Below are 26,845 nucleotides of genomic sequence, written 5' to 3'. Positions count from 1 at the left end.
TTTTCCAAGGTGTACCTGGAGAACTCAAAGAAGTTGTCAAGAAGATACTGCCATGCTGCTCTTCTGAGTTCGTCGGTATTTTGGAAGTGTTGCACCTTCGAGTCTTCGGACATGAAAAAATGACACTTTTTCTATTAAACCGTTTTGGCATTTCTCATGAGTGAGTATAGTTCTCCCGAACCATTGGAAGAGAAGAAGTACCCTTGCTGGCAAAAGACAAAAATAGTTGCCTTAGTTGTCATTGCAATTGTACTCGTAATTGAATTCATTGTACTTCTCTTCACGTACATAAAACTCAAGGACGGCATATGCTTTAAGAAGCTACCATCTTACTAAGACTAAACACTTAGATTTTTCAAGCTTGACTTTTTACAATTTGAACTTTGTTGCTGAATTCAATAAAAATATATTTTAGGTGAAGAGGTGAGATTTCACCTCTTTTTTCACCTCTTTTTTCACCTCATGAATTTTCATGATTTCATCGTAAATGTTTTGTCAAACATGAACGTAAATGTTTTGTCGAAACTTCATCGTAATGAGCGTAAATCAGACAAAAATATATTTTAGGTGAAGAGGTGAGATTTCACCTCTTTTTTCACCTCTTTTTTCACCTCATGAATTTTCCCGAAATAAAAAATAAAGTTGGTTTTTTTAAAAAAATATTTTTTTATTTTTATTGTAAGAACATGTTAGCAACAACAGCACCAAACTCTTTAGTCATGAACCCAACTTCAATGTTAGTAGAGATGAAAAGCTTCATTCCTTCTTCATATACTTTCGAAACAACAATCCAGAAGATAAAGCAAGAACTTCTCCAAGGAGATTTAGACTGTAGTGCGAAAGATGAAACAAATGAACAGTATCTTTATGAAATGCAGGATATTATTGACCATCTACCTAAACTTCCTGAAATACAACAACAAAAGCTTACTATTCCTGAATTCGATGAAATAGAAGTCAAAGCAACTGACTCGGTAGAAATAAAGAAGTTCATACGAAAGGTAAACTATGAGTTTCTTGGATTTCATTGCAACCACAAAGTCATGGACAAAGACTGCGATATGGTATATAAAAATGTTTCTGACATATATAAATCTGAAGAATTTAAGACCTACGACAACTTTGTTTCGTTGGTTGCAAAATGTGTATGGCAGATAAGAGATAAAGATAGAAGAGGTAAAGTATGGAACGAACAAATAAAACCAGCAACTTTTGAGTTAAAGAAAACCATTGACGCCTTAGTTGTACTTGCAGGTCAAATTTCAATGTACAATGCTAAAATGAACCCACAATGTTCTAAATGTAAAGCAGCAATGAGGAAATATAACTACTCCGTCAAAGAGATAGAACGTATGCGAAACGACTATGCAGATTTAAAGAAAGAAGCAGAGAAACCAGCAGAAGATAAAATGGACATGTTGACATTTCTGAACAAAAACTATCCAACTGCTGACGATTTCCTTCTATCTGACGTCAAGAAGAAGTATAAAGAAACTTTCGGTATCGTTAAAACATTCGATGTACTGACAGAAGAAATAGAAGCTACGAAATTGTTTAGGATTTCAAATATACATCATACAATTCATGTAAAACGCTTATAAAATAACAGGTGAAAAAAGGTGAAAAAAGAGGTGAAATCTCACCTCTTCACCTAAAATATATTTTTATTGAATTCAGCAACAAAATTCTGAGTAAAATAATTTTTAGGGCTTGTGTCAAACCGTTGAGTTTTCACAAAATTTAAAAAATAACGTTTACCATGTGAAACGCTTATAAAATAACTGAGGTGAAAAAACAGGTGAAAAAAGAGGTGAAATCTCACCTCTTCACCTAAAATATATTTTTGCTGAAAAATGACCAAATTTCATGAAATTTCTCTAGACCGACTTTTACAGGGGTAGCCAAAACTCATGAAAATCGTGAAAAATAACAGAGTATTTTGACAACTTCAAACAAGTAGAGTAGATGAACTCTTTATTTTTCAAGCTTGACTTTTTACAATTTGAACTTTGTTCGCGTAGATGTGAATTCTGAAAGAAGTATGAGGGTCTTGTATGACTTTGTACTTCTCCCAGAGTTCATGTCTGTCAAACTTACCTGCCATGGACTCTTTCATAAGTTCCATGAAATCGTCTTCGGACAATCCAGGGAAAAGTATGATATCAGTAAGTATTCTTTTAACATCCTTACTTAAACTCTTTGCTGTCTGTACACAAATGACAACTGAGATGTTAAAGTGTCTGAGCTTCTTAAGAATTCGACACATATCTTGTTCTCTGTTCTTTAACAAAGGATGAGAGGCGAAATCATCTAAGATAAGAAGACATCTGTGAGGGTAAGTCTTCCAATCGTAAGATTGCAATTTCTTCGAAATGTATTCTATCTCTTTCTGTTTGTTTCTGAAGTGTTTCTTCTCTAATATTCTCTGCATTTCCTCATTTGGGTCTTTAAACTTCGAATTGACATACTCATTTATAGCATTGTACTTCAAAACTCTTCTTTGGTACTTCTTTATCCAATCTAACAACTCAGAGTCTTTTTACATACTAACTTAGACTTCTTTATAATATCTTTGAACGAATTTACGGTTTGGTCAAATTGACCAGAAGTACTACAAATGACTACTAACTCATAGAATGGGTTCTTCTCATCTAGTTCTTGTTGTTGTGCAGCCATTTTAAGATAAGTGAAAGTCTTACCCGACCCAGGTGGTGCAATTAGACCTGTTATACCATTCTGAGCAAATAAGAACTTGTCATGTATGGGTTTTATCTGAGCATTTTCTAACTTTCTTGTTCTTGTTTAAAACATTCTCAAATTTCTTGTCAATGTCAGCAAACTTTTTTTCTAACATATTTTTAGAAAAATTAAAATTTTTATCTTTTTGAAAATGTCTAGCGATTTCGCTATCTATATTCGAGACAAACTTTTCGACAGCAAAACATCTGTCGACCATAAAATCTTACATAGTGTAAACAAGAAAGGTGAATTTGTTCTAAAGTTCTGTTTCTGGGAATATGACAAGAACCATAAAACATTACAAAGAGCAGTCTTAAAATTTGTCAATGACAGACTTGTTGACAGAGATGACGCCGATTGGAAAGATGAAGTCCAACAAAAGTTCTTAGAATGCAAAGAAGACACATGCGCTGTTCTTGAAGATGAAATAGAAAACAGAATAGAAGAGCTATTAAAGGACAAAGAACTTTTACATAAATATGGTTCTGAGAAATTTGACATAACTCCACCAGAGAAAGAAGAAGAAGAGAGAAAAGAAAGAAAAGAAAGTAGAAGAAGAGAAGAAAGAACCTGAACCAGTTCCAGAGAAAGAATTTGACATGTAAAAATAAAATTTTATTTTTAGAACATTTCTGGGTCAATGTCAATGTTCTCTTCCTCTTTAGGAGCAAACACTGGCTTAGACTCTAAAATCTTTTTACCCAATTTACCTTGAACTTCAACTATCTTAGACTCATAATATTCATAGTCGTCTGCTTTCTTTGGTTCATAAGGTATAACAAGTTTGTATGCTTTGCCTTCTTTAAGGTTTGAGAACCTTCTGTCAAAATTTTCTTTGACTGCTAACAAACCTTCTATGTCTAAGTCTTCAAATTTCGCACCATTTTTAGTCACAATAGCAAACTTAACTGGTTCGATGTTCCAAACTTTGTCAAATGTAGACTTTTCAAAATGGTAGAAGTAAACATTCAAATAAGCGAATGGGTCTAGTTCTTCTTTAAGTCCTGACATGTACTTGTTGACTGAAATAATTTCGTCATCTTTTCTATCGGATAAAAAAATATTTTTTTTAAAATTTACTCAGAAAAATTTTTCTTTGTATATACGCCGTTCTGTATGTCTAAAAGATTTTTGACATTTGCCAAGAATGTTCGTTTAGAGCTGCATATAACCATACTCTTGACAATATTGTTTATACGAGTCGTACAAAGACCTTTCATCTAAACACTCAAAGTTAGTCTCATCTATAAACAGTTCATATACACTCTTGTTTGCTTCTAACAATGTTTGTCTTTCTTCGGTATGTGGAATTTGTCTTGGATTGAACTTAGAAATATCTAATGTCATAAAATATGAGAACAAGTGGTTGTAAAAGTTAGGTGTCAAAGTTTCTGCTAAGTCGTCAAAATATTCTGTATCTTGCATATGAGAATCTGACGTTCTGACAACTACATATCTTCTGTCAGAACTTTCTAACTTCATCGGAACAGCGTTGTTTGAAACCATGACGAAGTTTGCAACATTTTCACAAACTCTTTGGTCTTTATATTTTTTTCAACAACTCCAACTTTGTCTGTTATAAGACTCTTCAAAGCATCTGAGTTCAAAACTTTGTTGTATCTATACTTTGAAGTTCGTTACATACTATAAGTTTCATATTCTCTATTGAAGAGTTAAATTTACCGCAGATGTTTTCTAAGTTTGTCATATTAGGGTTCGAATAGCCCTCTAACAGTTTGCACAAAATATCTGTAAAGAAAGTGTTCTTACCAGTTCCTTGTTTTCCAATTATGATGAGAGCAGTTTCATTTTTAGCACTTGGATGTTGTAAGATGTTTGCAAACCAACATAAGATATACTCATAGACTCTTTCGTTTCCATTGCATATAATTTCTTTGACATGGTCTAACCAAGCTTCTATAACATTTTCTTTCCATTCTACTTGTTCGTATTTATATCCAGTGAAGATAGAATAGAAGTTTGGAGATGGTGTATAGAACTTTATACCTCGAACTGAAAAATCTTCTAACTTTGACAATAAGATATCCCAAGCATCTAACATCTTCATGCCAACTTGTACGACTTTTATTTTCTTAAGTTTTGTCTACATTCTTGTTCTGAAACTATTGTCGCTCTTGGTTTGTTAAAGACAACATCCCATTCTTTCATGACATAACATTCTGGGGCAGAGTCAACATAAATGACTAAACGTTTCAAATTCTCGACTGCTTTGTTATAGTCTCTAAATGGACACATATTTCTGAAGCTTGGAAGTCATAAAAATCTGAAACGTCTATTCTGTACATTTTTATAAAAATAAAAAAAATATTTTTTTATTCTTGACTTTGTTGTTGCATTTGTTCCATTTGTTGCATTTGTTGTTCTTGAGCTATTTGTTGTTGAAGTTGTTCTTGTAGTACAATACTTTCACCAGTTGCATCTTCCAATTCGAAACTTTCTGCCGTCATTGACAAATACATAGGACATAAAAGTTTTACAGGAACAAAGTTTGCGTCACTAAGGTTAAGTTTATGTTTGCTAAAGTGTTTGAGTTTACTAAAGCTGAAAACTCTGCATTCGAATGAACAATAGGCAAACCAGCAGAGAAAGTGTTGTTTATACGCATGAGTATCTTTTGGTCATAGTAGTTTCTGTCGACATTCGAATAGCACTTTGAACCTAAGTTTGAAACAATATATAAAATAGGTGTACTTAAAGTCAATGGAACAGACATTCCTTGTATGACACCTTTTCCTGTTATAGGAAACTGTTGGTAGTAAAAACCAGATATAAGTTTTGTATTATAGCTCATATCGTTTATAGTAAACTCAGTCGGACATCCAAACATAATGAAACCTGCTCTAGTTGCAGCACATGTTACATCCGTCCTTAAAGTATTAAATAAGTCAACAAAACCTGTTGGTGGTATATCTGAGTAAGTATCTTCAAAGAAGTATTTTTTACCATTCACAACAACAAAGTCTTCTGGTGTCAAAAGAGCAAAACAGGCTTTAGTCGTCATTGTGTTTAAGTTAGTTTACAATATCGTCCTTGAGGACTTTGTAAGTTTGTTGTTATAGAATTATATGACTCAGGGTTTTTAGTCGTAATAGTATAAACCACTATGTCTTCTGCCATTTACTTAGCAAAAAATTTTAATGAAATGTTGTGGTCGTCAAATATTTTTATGACGTCTGGGAAACTATATTTTAAGTTCAACGTTTCACCTCCTTTCATAACGTATATCTTGTCAATGACATTATATGAAACACCACAGCAAGCAATGTCGGGTTCTATTTCTTTGATGTTTATATCGTCTGCCTCTGTCAAAAGTTTCAATAGTTCTTTCAAAACTTCATGAGGTGCGATGACATATGAGTTCACTTTTACAGGGTTGTGTTCGACCAAGTTTAACATTATACCCAAAGCTTGACAAATCTTCTCCTGAGTTTTAAGTTTGTCTTTAAGTTGTTGGTAGTCGTTTCGAATATCTGCAACAGAACTTAAGTCTCTGCTAACTTCAGGGTATGTTGGTTGTTCTTTTACAGGAACTATTGTTATACCATCTTCGTCTTCGTATGGTTTCCCCACTTCAACATCTCTTTCTTTGACATTGACAACAACACTTTGACTGTTTGTTTGAGTTGGTGAATTTAACTTCACATCTGCCACCGCCATTAAACCTTTTGAAACACTTACGCTTCTATTTTTCGGAAATGACATTTTACTTAGAATAAAAAGATGGACGTATTTGAGTATCTCTTCGAATTGAAGCAAAACAAAGTTTACACACACAAACAATACAAGTTCATTGACAGAATAGTTCTTTACAAACAATGGAAAATGTTATAGAATAGCAGTCTTTGCTGAACCAAAATATTTTCATAAAGCAAAGAAAGTTGGTATAAAGAGATGGTGAAAGTTCTTGAAGCAGACAAAAATATAACAAAAACTGACCGATATTTCTAAAGGTTTTATAATACAATTTATGTCAAAACTGGCGTACTGTCAATATTTGACGGAGAGAAGTCAGTTCAAGAACAACTTACTGACCTGCTGCCAAAATCTGCTCGATGGAAGCTGTCGTTATACCAATCTGAGGAGCCCCAGCAGGTTTCATCGAACGAATTTTCAAAAGAGCATCTTCCGTGAAAAGTGCTATTGGTTTTGTAAACTTCTTTGCTTTCAATTCATTTGGACCGTCTCTGTCACCAGTATATTGTATTTGAACTGTACCAACAGTTGAAATACCACCCATAAAGTCTTCTGAGTCAGCAAATGGAATGCCAAGCCAAAAGTTTGAACGGTCTCCATTTGTATATTGAGTTTTTTGAGCTCCTGTATGAGTCCATACTTTCACATATGGCATAATAGAACTTTGCATTTCAGGGTTAATGGTTGTTGTGAAGTTGTTGTTAAAGTTCATAGCATCTAATGTCAAGTTGTATGACCTCATATCCTCAACTGTAGAATATTCTTCTCTTGGATAGTATTTGCCATCTATGTTTATATGGTATTTAATACCAGGGTTGTAGAAGCAAGAATAGTCATTTATAGTTCGTCTGAACAGTACAAACATAGTATCTGCATGTTTCATTGCAGTTGTTAAGCAATATCTGTTCTTGCACCTGGGTCAGCACTTTGGTTTCCAACTTCACCTGCAAAGTCTTTGACAGATATTTGGTGTATAGGGAACATAAGTGGAACTGCAATATATTTGGCAGCTAAAGCATTTGAAATATCTGGGTCCAACATATAGACTGCAAGTCTGCTTTCTATTCTCTTGCATTCAAACTTTTCGCATGTGAACTTAACTGGGTCCCAAGCATTCCAGCAGCATTGAAATAATAGTTTACTTCAGTGTTGAGGTTTGAGAAACCAAAGTCTAAGTCAACTTTGTCTTTGCAAAAGTCGGCGAATGACGTTTGATTTGCTCCCTTTACGTCTGTAAGAGTGAATGGGTCTTGTGTTGGTGCAATGACTAAGTTATTTTTGCTTGGAGTAAGTTCGATAGAAATTTTTCCTGCCCAGTTTGGCAAGTATCTTAAAAACCTGAAGATGAGGAAAGATGACAAAGGAACTCTAAGTTTCAATTTTACTTTGGTTACTGCTGCTGCAGTTTGTCCAGAAAGGTTAACATAAACTCCTGGAACGTTAGGGTCAAGTCTTCTTATTTTTCAATAGTTACTGGTCTGTTTGTTCTCTAGCTTGTGGTTGTACTGAGTTTCTCAAAGCGAACCATTCATAGTTTGCCCAGTTACTGTTTGAACTAAGTCAGAGTTAGAATATATCTTATATCCATGAAAACTTCTGGAGCATATTGGTATCCGACATAGAAAATTCCATTGCAACCTTTCTTGTCAGACAACTTGGCAGAAGGTTTTATTTCAATGTCTTGTTCCACGTATAAGAAAGAGTTGTCAATAGAAATTATATGAAACCTGTCGCAAGCAATATCTACTGTTGTTGAAGAACCTTCTCCAAACTCACCTACGTTTCCATAAGAAACAGCAGTTGTATATTCGTAAGTTCCAGGAACTATTTCTGACCTTCTAATGGCATTGTCGCATTCGTTATACCATTCGGAAACATTTCCATTCATGCATCCAAAACTGTTGGCGTTATATTCTGAGCGGCGTACATTTCATATGAGTAAAAATATAGAATAGTTGGATTTATATGTCATAATAGAACCACGTGGACCAAGCTTTACTTTCTTCCTGACTGAGTTTTTAACTCTTCTTTTTCCTTCATTGCCCTCTGCTTGAAGTTGTTGCATCTTTGCATTATGTTCATCTAGTATGTTGCAAATTTCCCATGTCCTTTTTGCCTTTTGGCTCTGGTCGCCCATCTCAGGTAACCTATATCCTAGAAAGAGTTTGTCATAGTCTGTATTTGAGTCTTCGCGTATTGTTTGCATGACTCTTTCCTGAGTTTCTGGTTCAAGCTCTTCAAACAGTGCCTGTCCATATGGAATATGCTCGTTTCCAAATATATGTTTTTGTAGCCATTCTGGTTTTCTTTCCATGTTACCAACTATATCTTTTGTGAATGGGAAAGCTTCTACCCAATCTTTCAGTCTTGCGTCGTTTATTTCTGTAGTTGGTTTTATTTTGTCAAGGAACATGTTTTTCATCATACTAACATTTCATCTGGTACTGTCCATTTGAGTTTTCTTAAATATTCATCCCTTCTCAGTTCATTGTCTGCAAAGTAAGTTTTTATGACATTTTGTAAACTTTCGTTTGCAAGGTCATGTACAATAGGTTCTCTTCCTTCTCCTCCCTAACTTTCTTTCTAAACTCTTCACCAAATATACCATCTCTATGGTTCTGTGTAGTTCTTTGAGATAAATGTTCTAGAACGTCAGGTGTTATATTTCCATCAGCCATGTTCATTTCATACTGGTCCAAAATATCTGCATCTTTCATATCTTTCAATGGCATTAAAGCCGCGCTGAAAATACCAGCTATATCTGGTTCACCATTCACTTCCATTGCGTCTACAACTTCTTGGAATTGTGGTTGTAAGTTTATGAACCACCTATCTGGATTAGCTTTATGACCCCATCTCATTGTAGTTCCATCGTCTGCAGAAACAAAAGTAGGTTTGTTTCCATCTTGGTTAGGTTCTGAATGAACTTTAAACAATGTTTCATTTCTATATGTTTTCTTGAAATTTAACCTTTTATCTTCACCGAGTTCATCCGAAGATTGAACGTTAAATGCTCGTAAGTAAAAAGGGTTGTTGTATTTGTGTACATTTTTTTCAGTTTTCATTCTATGCTGAATATTTTCATCTGGTGTTGGAGTCTTTTGTATGTCGGCAAACATTTTTCGATATTCTTCTACTATGTCAGCCGAATTTTTTTTAGACTCTTGGAAATATTCCATATTCTCCGCATACTCTTGTTGAGGGTCAAGATTTTTCGGCTGTTCCAAATCTTCATCTAGTTCTGTGAAGTTAGTTTCCAAAGGAGTGACTTGTTCGTTTCCTTCAGGCTCTTCTAGCTGTTGTTGCTGAACTATTTCTTCCATGTCTGGTTGTATCTGAACTAGTTCTTCCTGTGGAGTTTCTTGTACCTCATCTGCTGGCATTTCATATATTCCGAGACCGTTTTCAACAATTTCCCTATCTACGTCATCCGCATTCATAAGCTTTTGTTCTTTCGTTCCGTCTCTATTTTTTACGCGTTTCATGACGAAAGTTGAATTGTCATTTAGCTCTGACATCAAATATCTCGGAGTAAATTCATCCATGTCATTTGGATGATATGCTATTAAATCATATCCCTTAGCGAGCTTGTATTTTCCAGGTTTGAGATTATATCCGTTTTGGTGCTGAGCCATAAAGCTAAATAGGTTCGGGTCAGTATTTCCATCCTTGAACTTTCTAATAGCTTCTTTATATCTGTCACTAAAGTCAACAGTATCTGGGAAACCACACTCTTCTTTAAGCATTTTTAAGAATTCTTGGTTTCCTTGTTCTCTACTTCTTTTATGTCCTTGCTCTGTTTGTGGTTGTTGTTGTGCAGGGTTTTGAACTGTTGGTTGTGCTGGATTTTGAACTGTTGGTTGTTGTGTTGGTTGTTGTTGTTGTTGTTGTTGTGCAGGGTTTTGAACTGTTGGTTGTTGTGTTGGTTTTGGTGCATGCCTGTGTCTGTGTCCATGTGACGATGTAAATGTTTTAGGTAGTCCTGGTGCAGGTGCTTCTCTTGGAGGGTTTGGTGGTATATAAGTTCCACCAGCTGGCACATATGTTCCATCTGCAGCGTAATGTCCTACCTGACTTTTCGTTCTTAAGAAAGCATTTACTAGGTCTGTTTTGGTCTGTTGTAACTCTTTTTCTTGACTTTTCACAACAGTTGCTCTAACGGCGTCATAGGCACTTTGAACTGCCTGTCTCGTTGCTGCATCTGTTATTTTCGTCATATTTTGTGCTACTTCTTTTAACTCTTTGTCGAAACCTTCAGACTTCAGTTTCTTTCCAGATGAGAAGTCGTTCACTTGTTTCACCTTACTATGAAGAGCTTCGAAAGCGTTCTTAAAGTCAGCATTTGTTAAAGCTTCATTTGAACTGTCTTCATCCGCTTGTATTTTTGTCCTTATTGACCCTATAAGCTGGGCTGCTTTAGCGTTGGCTTGGGCATCTAACCAGTCATTGTTAGCTTTTATATTCTGCGCTTTTCATTGCCTTTTGCATAGCCGCGTCGTTATTTTTACTTTCTTGTGCTAAGTTTTCATACTGTACGGTTTGGTTTTGCAACTGTAAAAGTTTTTCTGCCTTTACATTTGCTTCAACTTCTTTTTTATACTCATCGCTATCCATATATGTCTTCAGGCTTTTTGTTTTATCTCTTCATCTTTCAGTATTTTATATTGAGTAGTATGGTTTTTCAAATTTATGACATCTTGTTCCATTTTTGCTACTTCTGCTGCTTTTTCTGACACTTTTTTCGCATATTCCTCTGTACTTAGTTCTTTCAGTTGTTCTTCTTTCTTCTTTTCTCTACGTTTAACTCATTGAGTTTCTTTGTGTGTCTGTCATATTCTAGTTTCTTTTCGTTTTCACTTATTTGTTTCTGTATGTCTATGTTTGACTTTTTGACATCTGTTATTTGATTTTTGAGTGAACTCAAATTCATTTGACTTTGAGGGTTATATGCTGTTCCGTCTGCAGCTCCACCATAGCCTGCCATTTTCGCTAAAAGTGCCGCTCTTAAACCTCCACTCTGTGCACCAACAACTCGGTTTAAAAGCATAGGATTGCTTGACATTTGTTGCAACATAGTGGGGTCATTCAGCATTTGTTGTTGCAACTGTTGTTGTGGTGTCAGTCTTACTATTGGATGTTTCAATGCTCTCTTCCTCTTACGTATATTCTTACGTAGCTTACGTGGCATTTTAAGTGAAGTTAAAAAGCGGTTTTTGACAGATGTTTATATGACACTTTTTGTTCAGCACAAAAAACTACTCGGTCAAAGTGTTGTCAGTTTTGTAAAATAACCGTCTTATCTCATTCTATAAGGGGGAAAGTCTTCTCAAAGTATACTTCCTTGGAACGCCTGTAACTTTTCCTGTAGCGACGATAGACCCTTACTTGTCCAGACAAAGCTGTACTATTTTGAGTGCTCTACAAAAAAGTCAACGGCTACGACTCTCAAAAACCGTTGTGTAAAAAGTTTTACCGTTGGACAAAAAAGTATGTATAGAAAACAAAAAACGTTTATAGTTCATTCAATATTTGAGATGGAACGGTTTGCCAACGGTAACTATTAAATAAAATAAAAAAATAGAGGGGGTTACCGTTGACGAAAACGGTTTATTTTAAACTTTTCTATGAGTAGTCCGAAAAAAACAGTTTATTTTTGTCTAATGGAAGCCAACATTAACAATTCTCAACCGCTAACCAAAGCCAAAGCCCCACAACCTCCAAGAACTGGCACAGCTGTTAGAATAACCGCCAAAAAGTCTAACAGCGAATTAAGAGAAATTCTTCAACAAATTTGCTCTAAATATCTCAAAGACGCCGAAGAAAACACACAACCAGACGCTATATACAATACTCAGTTCTGTGAAGTTCTGAACAAAGCAATTGCTAGTTCAATTGAACTTACTAAGACAATTCCAAGTCCAATTGAGCTTAGCGATGTCTTAGTTCAGTATTTTCCAACATTTACTAAGCTTATAATGTTGAGAACTTTATACCAAGTTCGTCAAAATCTTCCTCGTTACATGCAACGGTCATTCGACAAGAGCATTGCCGAATTCCAAGTCTTTAGTTACGGATATGACCAAGATGAATACACTGACGAGTTCGGAGACAACTGTACAAAATGGTTTGACTGCTATACGACTACACAATTTGAATTCGACTTTCTCGAATTCAACGCAGCAACCATTTATATCATTGCTCTTTACCTTTCCGAACAACAACAAGACCTCGCAGATGGAGATGTTGTTACTGTCGTCATGGAAACTCCTGAACAATTCGGAAAAAAGAAGTCTCTAATTGCCAAATTTGTTCCAGGACATCAGCTTTTCCAACGCACAGAAGTCTTCTGTATTCCTGGAACTAAGTTCTTTGTCAGGAGCGAACTCAAAGAAAGATATAATGTGTCATTCAATTACACATTATATAATGTCTTCGACCCAGAAGAAGACTTCTTCCCAGAAGCAATGGAGGAGGAAGAAGAGGAGGAGGAAATACAAGACTCAATCCAAGAAGAGTCCTCCGAATTCACACCAGAAGACTAACAATTTTCCGAATAAAAACCTCATTTTTTACTAAACATCTTCGGGGCTAGAGGGCACGAAGTGCCTGGAAGCCCCACTACCTTTTTTTTTTTTTTTTTTTTTTTTTTTTTTTTATGAACGTCCGAAAAGCAACAACCTGAAGTTGTCATTTAATATCCAAAAAAATGGAAAATAAAATATAAAATTATTTGCGGTTTTAATCAAAAAGTCATATTTGAATTAACAGTTTTGAATCTTCAATGGGCTTTTTAGAAATGCTAGATATAAATTTGTTTGTTTATTGATTAATGGGTGTAAAATAGGCATGTATTTTATTGCATATTTTGAATGTAAATTCAATTTTGAATGACAACAGTTGAATTCACTGCTGAAGCAGCAGATAATGAACTAAATACGAATTTTATGTGTTATATACTATAATTCACTAAAAAAGCCGAAGAAATGACATTAAATTTGAATTTCAAATTTATTTCTTCAAATATATTGATATTGTTTGTACATATTATATAAAACCCTTTTCTAAGATAAAAAATATCATTGATATGGCCAGGTTTTTTATTGAAAACATAGAATAAAAAATCCAAGGCTCAATTAAAATATAAATTTGAGTAATGATAATTCTAATAGGAAATAAGATAGTGTAAGTATATTTCATTTTCAAATAACTAAATAATATGAGATTATTCATATAGTATGTATCAAAAGTGCTTTTTGTAAATGAGCCAGAGCCCAAGACCTCCGAGATACAACACTTCAAAGAATTCAAACAGATATAGCTATCTACAATTCTTTCTACTGATTGTTCTTGAATCAGTAAAAGGAATTATAGATAGCTGTATCTGGAAGTTGGAACAGATGAGGCCCACAGCCCCCTTTCGTAAGGATTGGGAGCTATGGAGCTCCAAAAGTGAAGAAAAGCTTCACTGATCTTCTGATAGGGCTTCATGAGCTCCATGACTCCCTTTCGTAGGATTGGGAGCTATGGAGCTCCTGTAAAGGCTTAAAAGGCATAGTACAGACCAATAAAAAATAAAATGTAAAAAAAAATTAGTTTACAAAAGAGTGTCAGATTTTGGAGCAATTTTGTTCCCTTCTCATATTTCATAAAGCTAAACAAAAATATAATGAAAACTATTAAGTAATATTGATTATGTATAAAAAGGTAAAGGCGAATTATTGGTAAGGAGTAACATTTACAATTTTATTATTAATAAATTAAATGCGGTTAATTGGTAGAATCTTGTTCGAAGAATTCTGTATTACACATTGGGCAATGTTTATTTTTCTGAAGCCATTGGTCAATGCAATGCTTATGGAATTTATGTCCGCATTTTCCTTCTGTTGCAGCGCAGGGCTCACTAAGTCCTTTTGATTCGCATGTACTGCAAGGTGACATAAAACTACTCTTGCAAATTGCGCAGATATCTTGTTTACCTTGCCAAGATGATAAATAAACCGGATTGAATTTATATACTACAAACATCATTTGGTTCTTGTTATCTGCTTTCTTAGCATCGGGCTGTTGTTTGTTGTCCCCGGCTGGAAGATCAGTTGCTGGTTTTGAATCTTGCATTTTGACTAAAAAAAATTTACCAAATGGAAAAAAAATTGGGGGTGTGCATCTTAAGGAAAATTTTTCCAAAAATAGGGGGTGATAGTTTACATAAAAAGTGCTAAAATCTGGCACATTTTTTATCGATATGAATGAGAATAATGTTGTTAAGTTTATGAATATTACAGATTGTGATCGCAGAACTGCATGTTTTTGCCTAAACGAATACAATGGTAATATGGATTTAGCTTTATCATTCTATTATGATGTATTTTTAGCAAACAATGCCAAAGTTCCAGAGAAATTTAGTCTAGAAGATTTCGAAAAACAATATGGATTATCATTGTCGACGATTCCCAACAAAGCTACGCAAGAAATAAAGACTCCTACCGAATCTATCTTTGAAAGAAAATATCCAATTGAAGATGAAATTGTCGTTCCTGAATTTTTACACCGCAAAAAGCCAGTAACACCAGAAGTCTTCTTCCCCAACCCACAAATTCCTCATGTTATCAAAGAACAAGGTCCAGTACTTATCAATGATGAGGCATGCAACATAAATCTCATGATGAAGAATACATACACCATTGATACATCTTATTTGCCCCATGTTCTTATAACAGTTTGGGCAAATGGAATTACTATTAACGAGCATTTTATCGCCAATAACAGCGATAATTACAATGAAATGTATAATGAGATTATCAATGGCAAAATCCCATCTCTAATTGATGCTAAAACAAGCGATGTAGAACTTATTAACAATCATACCGAAGATTACCGAGTTAAATCTCAATAAACCATGTTTTGTTCTTTCGAAAATGTTTTTGATTGTATTTTTTCCAAAATGCAAACTTAATTACAAAATGAATTAAAATTCAACATAAAAAATGAAAAAAAAACTATTGAAATAGATATTAACTTTACAAAATACAAATAATTTGATTCAAATGTTCAAATGGGCTCTTCGCTTTGCAACTTTTGCCTCATGTTTTAATCTCATAACTTCTCTCTTCATGGATTCATTCTGCTGTCTAACTTCTGCAAGCTGTTTATCACGTTGCTCGAGAGTTTGTGTGAGTTGTTGCAATTTCTGCGTTTGTGTTCTTATTTTATCATCTTCTTGTTGAAGCTGAGCTCCTTTTGTAATGGCATTTTGGTATTCAAGCTTGAGTTGCTCACCTTGTGTAACAACAGATTCTATTTGTCTGCGATGCTGAGCATCCATAGAATCCATTTGTCTCATTGCAGCTGAGATTCTTTTTTCAACTTCGGATTTTCTGCGTTTAAGAGGCTCTATTTCACGTTCATGAACATCTTTCATTCTTTTAAGTCTATCTTTGTACTTTTCATCAAGCTGCCGGAGTTTCTGGAGGAGATTATCCAAATTAATTCTGTGTTCCTTTTCACTTTCTTCTAGTGTAGTAACGCATTGAGATAATTGTTGTTTAGCCGACATGAGTGATTCGTAACGCTCTTTGTTTTTGTCTTTGAGTGCATTTTCAAGAGCTTTAACACGATTAATTTCAATTTCTTGATTCTCCATGATTTCGTCTTCTGTATCTGAATGGCCTCGTTTTTCTTGATCGGATATCTTTTGTTTTACTTTATCAATCATTTCTTTTGTTTTCTTGATTTCGTCGGTGATTCCTTTAGTTCTTTGTTGAGTAAGTGCATCTGAATATTGCTCAATTTGAGCTAGCTTCGTTTCAAACTCTTGATGTATTTCATTAATCACTTCGCTCTGTTGTTGTGTAATTTGATATATTCTTTCTGAATGACTCGTATTTAATCTTGTTTTGATTGTCTCAATTGATGCCTTTTGCTTTCTTTCCTTTCCTACTACTTTGGCTTCTTGATGATTGTATTTGTCTTTCTCAATATTTATCTGATCTTCAATTTGAGCAATTTCTGCATTAGTTTGAACAATATCATGTTTAAGGCGCTCAATTTCATCATCTTTTAATGTAAGTTCTTGTTGTACTTTTGCCTGGAACTTGCTGATTTGTCGATCTAATGAAACAGTCATATGAAATTCTCTTTGCGTCCGTTTAGAAATTGAGCTAAATTATTGGTTAGAGCATTTCACCTAAAAACTTAAAAACATACTAATACAGCATGGTAGTTTTGGGTACCTTAGATCGAAAAACTTTAATTTTTATTTTAATTTAAAATCTTGCCTAAAAATTCAAAACTGAATAAGTAATAATTTTAGAGTGAACATAAAAATTGAATGTGCAAATATTATATTCGGATATGTATTATTGTTTCATCCTAAAGCAACTACATTGCACCATTTTGTTCAAAAAATAATTTTATATCATTGTACCCAAGATCACATGCATGAAAATAAGCTGTTAGACCGTCATAATCTCTTAAATTTATATTTGCATGGTGATAAACAAGGAATTTTATTGTATCCAAATCATTCACACCAACTGCAAGATGGAGAGCAGAGTATCCATTCTCCTGTACAGCATTTATATCTGCACCAGATGATAAAAGTAATTCTGCAATTTCAAGGCATTTATTGTGTAAAGCAAACATTAGGGGTGTTTGTCCTTTCTTTGTTGGTATATTAGCATTTGCTCCATTTGATATGAGAAGTTTTGTAATATCAATTGAATTATTTTTTGATGACCAACAAAGCACAGTTTGACCATCAGGAGTTTGTTCATTGACATTAGCACCATATGATATTAACAATTTTGCTGTTTCTACGCTATTATTTATTGCTGCAATAATCAGTGGAGAATCTCCTTCTCGTTTAATATAGGGTGTCCAAAGGTGTGTTTAGCACAAACCTGAATACTGCGAATAGAAATAAACAAGTTACATATATATAAAGTTTATTTAAATATAATCACCATTGGATTCAATCACGCGTTCGCAGCGATCGATCCAGGCTTGAAAGACACGCTTTAAATCATCATGAGAAAATTGCTCAAATTGCTCTCTTACAAAATTTTCAAGATCATCTGGACTCGCGAATTCGCGTCCTTCAGCTCTCTTTTTTAGCGTGCCGAATAAATAAAAGTCAGAGGGTGCAATATCAGGTGAATAAATTGGGTTTGGAACAACTTTGACATTGTTTTCCACCAAGTAATTCATTACCTTATGACTTTTGTGAACTCTTGAATTATCAAAATGAATTGCAAACTTTTGTTTTTGTTGTTTGGATTTCTCAAACTCATCAGAATTGATAATTTGAGTAAGAACATTGTCAATTAGATACTGAGCATTCATCGTATTAGGTTTTTGAAGAATATCAATTGCGATGATGCCATTCACGCCCCAAAAAACCGACAACATCATCATTGGTGTGTCAATTTTTTTCTTCGGGAATGTTTGCGGATTTTCATCCTTCGGGATCCACATGATTTTGGCTTCTGTTGCATATTGAAACCAAGACTCGTCCCCTGTTACTAAAAAGCGAAACTTCTTGGATTGATACGCACCCAATATAGAGAGGAGCTCTTTCGAAGATTGGACTCTAGATTTTTTTTGAACTGAATTAAGGTTGTGCGGAACCCAACGTGTATACGCTAGTTTGTAGTTCAAATAATTGTGCAGATAATAACTGACTGTTGTACGTGGTATCTTTGTCATCTCCTCTATCCTTCTGAGTGATGCTCTTGGGTCTTCATCTAGCGCTTGAAGAATTGCTTTGATTTTTCTTTGATCCGGCGATTTTTTGTCAATTTTTATGATGGGCGCCTTTTTGTTCATGAAGTGATACATCCTAACATGATACGTTACAGTGGAATAGCTAGGAGCATCCATACCGAAGCATTTTACCAATGTCTCGTAGATTTTTTACAGTCTTTGCATTTTTTTGCAAGAGCGCGGATGTTTTCTTTATGATTCATTAAAAAAATGAAAAAAATCCCGCCAAAATTTCCCGCGAAACCGCCTCTTGTCTCAAAATTCATTTTATATCCCGGCATGGCGCCAAAATACAACTTACTCATCATATACATATATTCATATTTTTTATTATATATTTATAATCAGCATATATCTCCTTTAATAGTCTCATATAGAGCGCTGTGCTAAACGCACCTTTGGACACCCTATATTAACATTTGCACCATTCAAAATAAGAAATTCTGCAACGTCGTAATTATTTGATCTAGCTGCAGCAAAAAGAGCAGCTCCAATGATATCTTTTGAAGTATAATCTGCACCAAATTTTATAAGAGTTTCGACTATTTTATTGTAATGAAGGCCGACTGCGTAAGAAAGACTTTTTTCTCCATAACTATCTTTTGAATGAACATTTGCTCCTTTATACAAAAGAAGTTCAATCAATTCTTTATTGCCTGTTGTTACAGCTATATGAAGAGCTGTCCGTTTGAATTTGTTTTCTTTGGCATTAATATTACATCCGTTTGAGATAAAATATTCCAAAACAGAAGGACCGAAATTAGCACAATAAACAAAACAGTTGTCAATGTCTTTTGAAATATCAAGGTGAACAAAGAAAGCTTGAAAATTCATCCAAAGCCTACAAGTCTCCAAATCAATATCTAATCCATGTTCTCTATTCAAAAATGTTATAAAATCGATATTGAATGAAATAATTGCATATTTCATGCATTCTTGATCAGGTTTTTGGAATTTCAAACATTCGTTCAAAATTTCAGGTTTTCCGCTTAAGAATGAAAATTGAAGGCATTGTGGAGTTATTTCTGATTTAAATTTTGTTCTTAATAGCTTAAAGCAATCAACAGCTCCGTGATAGCAACACAATTCAAGAAATGAATATCCTTCAGATGATTCTGGATAAAAATGATGTTTGAGTTTTTGTTCTTTATCAAATGATTCACTTTCAATGAATACAATAAATGAATCTTTATCATCGTCCATGATTGATCTATAAATTGTGTTTTTTTCATGGAGATCTAATGAATAATTTCCGAAAAGTTTCTGATCTCGATAACCTATTGGGAATCCATATTCCTTATTTAAGAAATAACTTAAGGCTTGATGTTCCGGTGAATCAAATTTTATTTGAAATTCGTCATAAAACATTTTGAAAATTAAATAATATGATTTCAAATATCTATTATTATATTTGTAAGCATTGAAAATGCAGGGGATAAGACCCGATGGAAAAACATTTATCTCAGAAGAAATTGATTTAAACTTTTGATAAATTTCTTGTATTTCGGAAATATTTGTTGTGTTAATACGTACGAATGAAGCTACAATTTCATGGTAGTTTCGATATCTTTCTGTTAACTCATTGAACATGAGGTGGATATCTTTCATTTCAGTTATTTAAAAAATTGAAAAGAAAGTCGAAAATATGAAAATTTTAGAATTTAGTTTGCTTTGTAATCAACTAGTAAAGACTGTGATGAATGTTCAAATAAACTCTTTGAATTTTGATTGATCAATTTGCGACTCTATTAAAAGCTCCGTAGGGGGTTTTGGAACCTGTGAGGTAATTTTTCTAAGCAAAATTGAAAAGCTTAAGTCATGACATCATGTGACGCCATTGGGTCGTATTAATTTTCTATTTCAATACTAAAATCTTTAATACGATCTCTTAAACTATGCAATGGATGGAATGAATACATTATTGGCAGCCCCCAGTTTGATAGTTTTTTGTTTCGCAAAATTAAAAATGTGTTTTATCTGAACATTGTGCAGTTGGTTTTGTAAGTTTTATATAGTATATTACAAATATTAAAAATTAATTCTAAGAGCCATGGCCTTTTCATTTTCATGAAAAATTGAGATACTCTGTTTGGTTTTTCTTTTGGTTGATGTCTACTCAAGTCCCAACCGGTGATGAAAAGAAGGAGATCATTGAGGATCTTCCAGTCCAGAAGATCCGCCTTACAATCACATCTTCTAAGCTTCCAAATCTTCAGAGAGTTGTTGGCAATCTTATGGGCAAGCTCAAGAAAGGCAATCTTGAAGTCCGCGGCCCAATCCCAATGCCACGCCGCCGCCTACGCATCACCACACGTCGTGCACCATGCGGTAACGGTACAGAAACTTACGACCACTTCGAACTTCGTATCTACAAGCGCGTTATTGATTTCCAGGGCACAGCTGAAGCCGTCAAGCAGGTTACTCAGATCGCTCTTGAACCAGATGTTCATGTCGAAGTTTCCGTTATCACTGAGTAAAATCTCTCTAGAATTCACATATTAAATATATAATATATGCTACAATATTTTACAGTAATACATTTCTAATTTTGTGTCTTAGTTTTTATATAATATTGCTGAAAATTTTTGTGAACCTGCAATTGTTTCTTTATTGTTACTAATTTCAATTGAGTCGAGTAGACATATCAGTATTATAAGTTATAACCTTGTTCCACATTGATTTATCATATTTTTAAAATATCTCTGTTCAAGGCTTTCTAATGATTGACATTTATCTAATTAGCTATTAATTAATATGTTGTTTTATAGCAAAACGTTATTGGAATTTAGAATCAAACTCCAATTATTTGAATGCTTTTTAAGAATAACTAGCATTTGCTAGAATATGAGCTGTTATTATGAGGCATGGTTGAATCGGCACCTTAATTTTTCATTCAAATGCCAATATCATTAAATCGAGTTCGCAGTTATATAAAAATAGAATTCGCATTATGTATGTTTTCTTCCAATAATTAAAACGTCAAAATTCTTATTTTTTAATTCCGCGAAAGATGTGAAATTCGAACAGATCTATTAAAAATGGTAAAATCATTGAATGTTTCGGTAGAAAATTCTTTTACTCCGGTAAACCACGAAATTTTTTGGATAAATCTGATATTATGCCAAGCCAAAAAGTTGGAATTAAAAGAAACCATCAAGGAATTATTCTTTAACTTCTTTAAAATCTTTAAATATTCCAAGATTCATATATCTTTATTTAGAAATTTAAAAATATATATGAAAAAATGTAGTTAAATTTGCTAAAACTCCAAAAAAATCATGCATTTTTATAATCAAAAGGGTAAATTAGGCAATGACACAACAGCTATTATTATTTGCTTGTTGAGTTGAAGGAATCAATAACTTCAATGCAGCAATAAAGGCTTCATTAATATTTACATCATCCTTAGCAGATGTTTCAAAGAATTTGCAATTCCATTTTGCGGCCTGTGTTGTACCTTGGGATTCAGTTACTGATCTTTCCTCAGCAGGAACATCACACATATTTCCACAAAGGACAATCTTTGGTGTATTATTAAGTGTTTTGATTTTATTATAGAATTTTTCTGTTTCTTGGAATGAAATCATAGATTTAACTGAATATACAATGATGAAAGCTTGCGCTTCTTTAATAGCAATATCTGTAATAGGGCCCATTTCTTCTTGACCTGCTGTATCAATAATGTTAAGAGTGTATGATTTAGAGTCGAGAACAAGTTGCTTTTCGAAGAAATCTTGAATTGTAGGGACGTATTCTGGGTCAAATTTAGATCTTGTGAGACGGAGGACAATACAAGTCTTTCCGACACCACCAGTTCCAAGAATGGCAATCTTATAGGCGTCTTCTCCCATTTGTAAAGGATTGGCTGGTTATAGAAAAAGTTATCCACAAAAATATACGATTATTTTCAAATCAATTTAACTCTTTGGTATTAATTTTATGATAAATTGATGTTAATAATAGCAACGAACACCCATTGCGTGACTAACGATTGAGCGTCTTTCAAATTTTGAGAAGAATTGTGATGATGCACGGAAATATAAATAAACAAAATAAGTTTGACAAGGGCGATATTTCGGAGTCTATCAATATTTGATGGTTGTTCGGTCTCTTCTTTTCATTTGTTGATTGTATTTAACCTTATATTCAAGATAGATTTTTGATATCGTTATAAACGGCAGAATGTCATTCTTATTATTTCATGATCTTGTGATGAATATTCTTAATAATTTCCTTAAAACCTGATAATGATGTTTCGAAATCAAAACTAGGCAGTAGAAACGATTTCATTTCATTGGCCAAATTGAAAACATGAAATAGGTGTATCGTTAACATGACCCTATTGATTTCAATGATATAGCGATTGCAGTTCGATTAAATACTCTGCAATAGAAGCCTCATTTTTTGAAAATTATCATTTCTGATCAAAAAATCTTTGTTTTCATCAAAAATTGATCTATGTTGTATATGGCCATGTTATTTGCAATGATGAAATTAGAATTTGAGATGAAAAATTATTGAATATAGCTCACAATACGTTTTTGAGCTCTATGGGACTATAGTGTTTAACTGTATAGAGGATTATGTCGAAATACGATATGAAAAATGACTTGTACGGCAAAATAAAAAGGAAAAATATAATATTATAAGAAAAATTGCAAGTACAGCGCACAAATATAACTTATATCATTTAATAGTTTATTGCTTTGTACGAGCAGCTTCAGCTGCTGCTTCCTTCAAAGAACTGACCAAAGAGGTCATTTCTTCTTCGGTGCAAGTGAAATTAAGTTGCGAGCCTCCTTCGAGATCTAATTGAACAAAGAATAAAGGTTTAAGGACAGATCCAGTTTCGCTATTAGATACTGCATAATCTAATCTCCAATTGCAGCCAACTACTTTTGGATATCCAGCAGAAATTGTAGCAAGTTTAGCACGAATGAGTTCGACTTTTGCAGAATATTGATCAGCGATGTAATTTATTGAAGATTCACCAATTCCAGCATCGCGGAGAACTGGTTTCATTGTTTCTGGAACAGATCCTTGACGAGCAAATAATAATATGAGTGATGCAAGACCAATTTGTGCGTCGGCTTCTTTGCCTTGTAATTCATTTTCTGTTTCTGGATTTAAAATTGCTTTGATTGCTATATCCGTAATTGCCTTAATGCGTCCTTCATCAAGAGATGCAAGGAGCTTAAGTGAATTAATATTATTGCTAGAAAGAGATGTCATTTGATTTAGAAAAGTGACAATTCAGTATTCATATATAAAAAATAGCTAAAAGAATGGAAAATAAATACAACAAGTATGATATGTCTAAACCCTTGAAAATAAGCGCTATAATGATATATTATCAAATGAAGGAGTAATATCGAAGGATTTTCCACTGTATTTGCATGTGAAAAATTGCTATAAATCGTTAATGAATTAACTTATAGATATAAACAAAACAGCATTTATGAATAAAACAAAATATAATTAAAAATTGAACCAAGGACCATTATAAATTGTATTAACCTCTCCCTCTTTAGTGTCATATGAATGTTTGGGAACTCGAGAGGACAATTCATTTAATTCCTTGGTTAATTGCTTAATTATCTCTTCATTTTCTAAAGATTTTTTATTAGCATTTTCTATTGCGCATTTCTTTTCTGTTTGAAGAACGCTTATGTTCTTATTCTCTTCTTCAAGCTTATGTTCTAAATCTGATATTTCGAGCTGGCACTGATCAATTTCTGCTTGAATGTCTGTTAGATCATATTGGGACTTTAGAAATTCTATTTCTGCTTTTTGCCTTTGAGCTTCTTGAGAGATTTGATTTTGAAGTGTTTGAATATTTATTTCATAACTTTCTAATGATGCTGAGTTAATGGCTTCTTCAATTTTAATGTTTTCGCGATTGGCTACTTCTATGTCTTTATCAATCGATCTAAGTTCTTGATATTGATGCAGCATTGGTAATAATTCAACCTTGCATTCAGGAAATTGCATTTCATTAAATTTAATTGCTAAGTTTGTTGCTAACTGCTCTAGGTTTGCTTTCTTTACTTCATATTTTAGTTGTACGCCTTCCGTTTCCAAACTTGGTTCTGTGATTGATTGGATTTTTTGAATCAATGAGTCTAATTTAGTTTCAGCTGTATTAAGTGACTTATTAGATTTCTCGAATAACTCTTTAATATCGTAATCTAAATGCTGTTTTGATATCTCTAATCTTTGGCTGAATTGTTCAGGAAATTGATTGAAAAATATCTTTTTTCGCTGTATCTCACTCTTTCTCGTTGTAGCATTCGAAAGTTTTTTAGTTGATTCGTCTTTTTTCTTTTGAGCAGATTCTAAATTGTTGCAAACTTCTTGATACTCATTATTTTTTGACTCTAATTGTTGTAATATTTCGTTATATTTTGATTTTAATGGTTGTATTTTTTGCGATTGCACTGATGAATGCATCTTAGTTTGTAATTCAAGGTCTTTTATCCTAACAACTTGTGTGAAGCAAAAGTTCCTCCATTTTGTCAGATCGTCAGTAATGTTGTCAGTAGCAACATTAAATATCTGATTCAAATAAGGAGAAAAATTCATCAAATGCACGTTTATTAATTTTCACAAAAAATCAATTTTGAATGTGTTTTCAATATGATACTGCATAGACTGGATAAATAATATGTACATAATGCAAATTAGTTATGTTAGCATGATGGAAATGAGAAAATGGCTCGAAGACTCGTGTGCAAGTAAAATTTGTAAAAAAAATCCTTTAGATGCTTGGATTTCTAAATATTAAACTCAGGTAATGAATATAAACTTTATCGCTGTGTCATAAATATCAATTTCATTCACATAATTAGAAAGACTAAATGAAAATGGAAAAGAAATGTGTTTTGAGTTTTCCATTATTTGAATATTTAGTTATCCCTTTCATCTGAATTGATACGAAGTGAGAACAATGACTTAAGTCTTCAAAATTTCTCACGAATTTTTATTTTCTTTCTCTGATTAAAGATCGATGTATTTCAAGACAAAGTTTTGAAAATAAGTTCTTAGAGTATAACTTTTTGAATCTAAATAATGATCGAGAAAGATAAAAAACCTTGAGATTATTTCTGGCAAATTTTTGATTTCTTTTATATAATGTTAACAAGAGAGGAGTTTCAAATTATGCAGAAGCAATTAGTTCAGATGACTGATGAAAAGAATAGTATGAAGACTGAAATTGCAACACTCAAAATGAACATTCAACAAATCCCTCAATTAAAACAAGAGCTAGCTGAACGAATACGGCTTAAGCAGTCAGATGAAATGACTCTTTTAAATGAAATGTCGGAAGTTCAGCAAAAAATTGGCCAGGTTAGAAAAGAAATACAAAATTTAAATGATCCGAACGTTCAAAGTACATTCGATGAAAAAAGATTGGTTAAAAAAGAGGAAAAGCTTCAAGAATTGCAGCAGGAAGATAAAATATATTCACAATCAATTGAAAATTACAATAAAAAACTAGAACAATACCAAGCTAAGCTCACGGCATTATCGAATTTAATAGATACTGAAGTTCAGACAATCAATTTCCGTATACGAAACTACAAAAAAATTAAGTCTTTCGCCACAATTTATATGACTGTCGGTGATTTTGAGTCACAAGCAATGACATTGAGCGAAAGACTAAATAAATTACAAAAGAAAAAGCAAAAACGTAATCAAACCATTAAAAATTTGTTAGTTAATGAAAGAAATTTAAAAGAACAAATTCAGATATACGAAGATACATTAAAAGATGTAGAAAATGCAGTTAATGAATCAGTCCGTCAACTGAACTCATCAGAGAAGGTTCTTGAGCTTGTAAAATTTGAATATCAAGGAGTTAAAAATTCTCTCGAAACAGTATTAGCGGAGTCAAGTAAAATACACTCTGACGAATATACTAAGGTTATGACCGAAATTAAAGAAGATAAACAAAAAATTTCGGAAAATCAAAATATTATTAAAAATAAGCAACAAGATATGGATCAAGCTCAAATAGAGCATAATATCTTGGAAAACAAAAAGGTTGCCATGATCAGTCAGCTTCAAAAAGTACTGACAGAAAAAGTTTCCCAAATTTCAACAAAAATAAACACTTCATCCGAAGTACAAGACATTGTTGCTCTTCAAGAGAAAATCTGGATTGATATAGAAGTTGCCAGACAAGAGTATCTCTCTGTTGCAAAAAGACACGAAGCAATCACAAAAGATGTCGCAAGAAAAGCAAGAATATTAAATGAAATGAGTGTTTTCGTTAAAGGACTTCCATCAGTGAATACAGGTAATCCATTGGATGAATTAACAAATATATTTAATGTTGCAACACAAGAGAACAAGAGATTGGCTAAGGAAATAGGAAAACTCACTGATCAGACAACTAAACTTGAAAAAGAAATTGCTTGGCTTAAGTCACAATTATAATTTATTTGTTATATTATTTATTTGTTTGTAAAAAATTCTATATTTTAATAACCATCAATTCAAATTACTTTGGGTCCTATTAACTCTAATGAATTTGTAATTCCAAAAAACAAGTTGAAGTGATTTGTATTTTTAATATAATCATTATGCATTGATAACAATGGGAGGAAATCTATAATATGACCACAACTAA

General features: G+C 33.3%; 16 protein-coding genes and 3 pseudogenes across 19 annotated transcripts, besides 3 other annotated features; 6 read left to right on the top strand and 13 right to left on the bottom strand.

The window, feature by feature from the left end:
* Nucleotides 1-13,106: part of a mobile genetic element that runs on past the window's edge.
* On the top strand, nucleotides 687-1,482 carry TVAGG3_0588930 (organellar and viral DNA polymerase type B; the record flags this gene model as incomplete). Its single annotated transcript, XM_051239406.1, has 1 exon — nucleotides 687-1,482. A coding segment is annotated over one exon (796 nt), but the record flags the coding sequence as incomplete, so codon positions are not given.
* TVAGG3_0588920 (protein of unknown function, DUF4106 family) lies at nucleotides 1,982-2,431 on the bottom strand (the record flags this gene model as incomplete). Its single annotated transcript, XM_051239405.1, has 1 exon — nucleotides 1,982-2,431. One exon carries the CDS (start codon nucleotides 2,429-2,431, stop codon nucleotides 1,982-1,984), a length of 450 nt encoding a protein of 149 aa, XP_051097229.1.
* On the top strand, nucleotides 2,891-3,341 carry TVAGG3_0588910 (annotated as a pseudogene). Its single transcript has one exon. A coding segment is annotated over exon 1 (451 nt).
* TVAGG3_0588900 (protein of unknown function, DUF4108 family) lies at nucleotides 3,361-3,750 on the bottom strand (the record flags this gene model as incomplete). The annotated part of the gene is made up of 1 exon (XM_051239404.1): nucleotides 3,361-3,750. One exon carries the CDS (start codon nucleotides 3,748-3,750, stop codon nucleotides 3,361-3,363), a length of 390 nt encoding a protein of 129 aa, XP_051097228.1.
* Nucleotides 5,073-5,877, bottom strand: TVAGG3_0588890 (annotated as a pseudogene). The gene has a single exon. A coding segment is annotated over exon 1 (805 nt).
* Nucleotides 5,960-6,417, bottom strand: TVAGG3_0588880 (protein of unknown function, DUF4106 family; the record flags this gene model as incomplete). Its single annotated transcript, XM_051239403.1, has 1 exon — nucleotides 5,960-6,417. A coding segment is annotated over one exon (458 nt), but the record flags the coding sequence as incomplete, so codon positions are not given.
* TVAGG3_0588870 (uncharacterized protein) lies at nucleotides 7,726-7,821 on the bottom strand (the record flags this gene model as incomplete). The annotated part of the gene is made up of 1 exon (XM_051239402.1): nucleotides 7,726-7,821. A coding segment is annotated over one exon (96 nt), but the record flags the coding sequence as incomplete, so codon positions are not given.
* Nucleotides 9,283-10,670, bottom strand: TVAGG3_0588860 (protein of unknown function, DUF4106 family; the record flags this gene model as incomplete). Its single annotated transcript, XM_051239401.1, has 1 exon — nucleotides 9,283-10,670. A coding segment is annotated over one exon (1,388 nt), but the record flags the coding sequence as incomplete, so codon positions are not given.
* Nucleotides 12,114-12,995, top strand: TVAGG3_0588850 (uncharacterized protein; the record flags this gene model as incomplete). Its single annotated transcript, XM_001322150.1, has 1 exon — nucleotides 12,114-12,995. The coding sequence occupies one exon, from the start codon at nucleotides 12,114-12,116 to the stop codon at nucleotides 12,993-12,995; it is 882 nt and encodes a 293-aa protein (XP_001322185.1).
* Nucleotides 13,107-13,862: 756 nt separating the features above from the next.
* Nucleotides 13,863-13,931: a mobile genetic element.
* A 121-nt stretch (nucleotides 13,932-14,052) lies between these two features.
* On the bottom strand, nucleotides 14,053-14,584 carry TVAGG3_0588820 (NEDD8 transferase protein; the record flags this gene model as incomplete). Its single annotated transcript, XM_001322149.2, has 1 exon — nucleotides 14,221-14,568. One exon carries the CDS (start codon nucleotides 14,566-14,568, stop codon nucleotides 14,221-14,223), a length of 348 nt encoding a protein of 115 aa, XP_001322184.1.
* A 100-nt stretch (nucleotides 14,585-14,684) lies between these two features.
* TVAGG3_0588810 (uncharacterized protein) lies at nucleotides 14,685-15,369 on the top strand (the record flags this gene model as incomplete). Its single annotated transcript, XM_001322148.1, has 1 exon — nucleotides 14,696-15,346. The coding sequence occupies one exon, from the start codon at nucleotides 14,696-14,698 to the stop codon at nucleotides 15,344-15,346; it is 651 nt and encodes a 216-aa protein (XP_001322183.1).
* A 100-nt stretch (nucleotides 15,370-15,469) lies between these two features.
* TVAGG3_0588800 (uncharacterized protein) lies at nucleotides 15,470-16,578 on the bottom strand (the record flags this gene model as incomplete). Its single annotated transcript, XM_001322147.1, has 1 exon — nucleotides 15,494-16,576. The coding sequence occupies one exon, from the start codon at nucleotides 16,574-16,576 to the stop codon at nucleotides 15,494-15,496; it is 1,083 nt and encodes a 360-aa protein (XP_001322182.1).
* Nucleotides 16,579-16,830: 252 nt separating this feature from the next.
* TVAGG3_0588790 (positive regulation of myosin-light-chain-phosphatase protein) lies at nucleotides 16,831-17,094 on the bottom strand (the record flags this gene model as incomplete). Its single annotated transcript, XM_001322146.1, has 1 exon — nucleotides 16,831-17,094. The coding sequence occupies one exon, from the start codon at nucleotides 17,092-17,094 to the stop codon at nucleotides 16,831-16,833; it is 264 nt and encodes an 87-aa protein (XP_001322181.1).
* A 226-nt stretch (nucleotides 17,095-17,320) lies between these two features.
* Nucleotides 17,321-18,623: a mobile genetic element.
* Nucleotides 17,401-18,527, bottom strand: TVAGG3_0588780 (annotated as a pseudogene). Its single transcript has one exon. A coding segment is annotated over exon 1 (1,127 nt).
* Nucleotides 18,624-20,311: 1,688 nt separating the features above from the next.
* Nucleotides 20,312-20,849, top strand: TVAGG3_0588760 (Chain U Ribosomal Protein S10p/S20e; the record flags this gene model as incomplete). The annotated part of the gene is made up of 1 exon (XM_001322144.2): nucleotides 20,322-20,690. One exon carries the CDS (start codon nucleotides 20,322-20,324, stop codon nucleotides 20,688-20,690), a length of 369 nt encoding a protein of 122 aa, XP_001322179.1.
* Nucleotides 20,850-21,423: 574 nt separating this feature from the next.
* TVAGG3_0588750 (small Ras GTPase Rsp) lies at nucleotides 21,424-22,170 on the bottom strand (the record flags this gene model as incomplete). The annotated part of the gene is made up of 1 exon (XM_001322143.2): nucleotides 21,519-22,064. The coding sequence occupies one exon, from the start codon at nucleotides 22,062-22,064 to the stop codon at nucleotides 21,519-21,521; it is 546 nt and encodes a 181-aa protein (XP_001322178.1).
* A 547-nt stretch (nucleotides 22,171-22,717) lies between these two features.
* Nucleotides 22,718-23,448, bottom strand: TVAGG3_0588740 (COMM domain containing protein 3 domain-containing protein; the record flags this gene model as incomplete). Its single annotated transcript, XM_001322142.1, has 1 exon — nucleotides 22,912-23,445. One exon carries the CDS (start codon nucleotides 23,443-23,445, stop codon nucleotides 22,912-22,914), a length of 534 nt encoding a protein of 177 aa, XP_001322177.1.
* A 212-nt stretch (nucleotides 23,449-23,660) lies between these two features.
* Nucleotides 23,661-24,810, bottom strand: TVAGG3_0588730 (uncharacterized protein; the record flags this gene model as incomplete). The annotated part of the gene is made up of 1 exon (XM_001322141.1): nucleotides 23,692-24,795. One exon carries the CDS (start codon nucleotides 24,793-24,795, stop codon nucleotides 23,692-23,694), a length of 1,104 nt encoding a protein of 367 aa, XP_001322176.1.
* Nucleotides 24,811-25,325: 515 nt separating this feature from the next.
* On the top strand, nucleotides 25,326-26,820 carry TVAGG3_0588720 (uncharacterized protein; the record flags this gene model as incomplete). Its single annotated transcript, XM_001322140.1, has 1 exon — nucleotides 25,345-26,652. One exon carries the CDS (start codon nucleotides 25,345-25,347, stop codon nucleotides 26,650-26,652), a length of 1,308 nt encoding a protein of 435 aa, XP_001322175.1.
* Between the last annotated feature and the right edge of the window lie 25 nt (nucleotides 26,821-26,845).

The sequence above is a fragment of the Trichomonas vaginalis genome, chromosome II, assembly GCF_026262505.1.
Source record: "Trichomonas vaginalis G3 chromosome II, whole genome shotgun sequence".
Taxonomy (NCBI): domain Eukaryota; phylum Parabasalia; order Trichomonadida; family Trichomonadidae; genus Trichomonas; species Trichomonas vaginalis.
The sequence above is the reverse complement of the archived record's forward strand: the minus strand, read 5'-3'. Positions and strand labels throughout refer to the sequence as shown.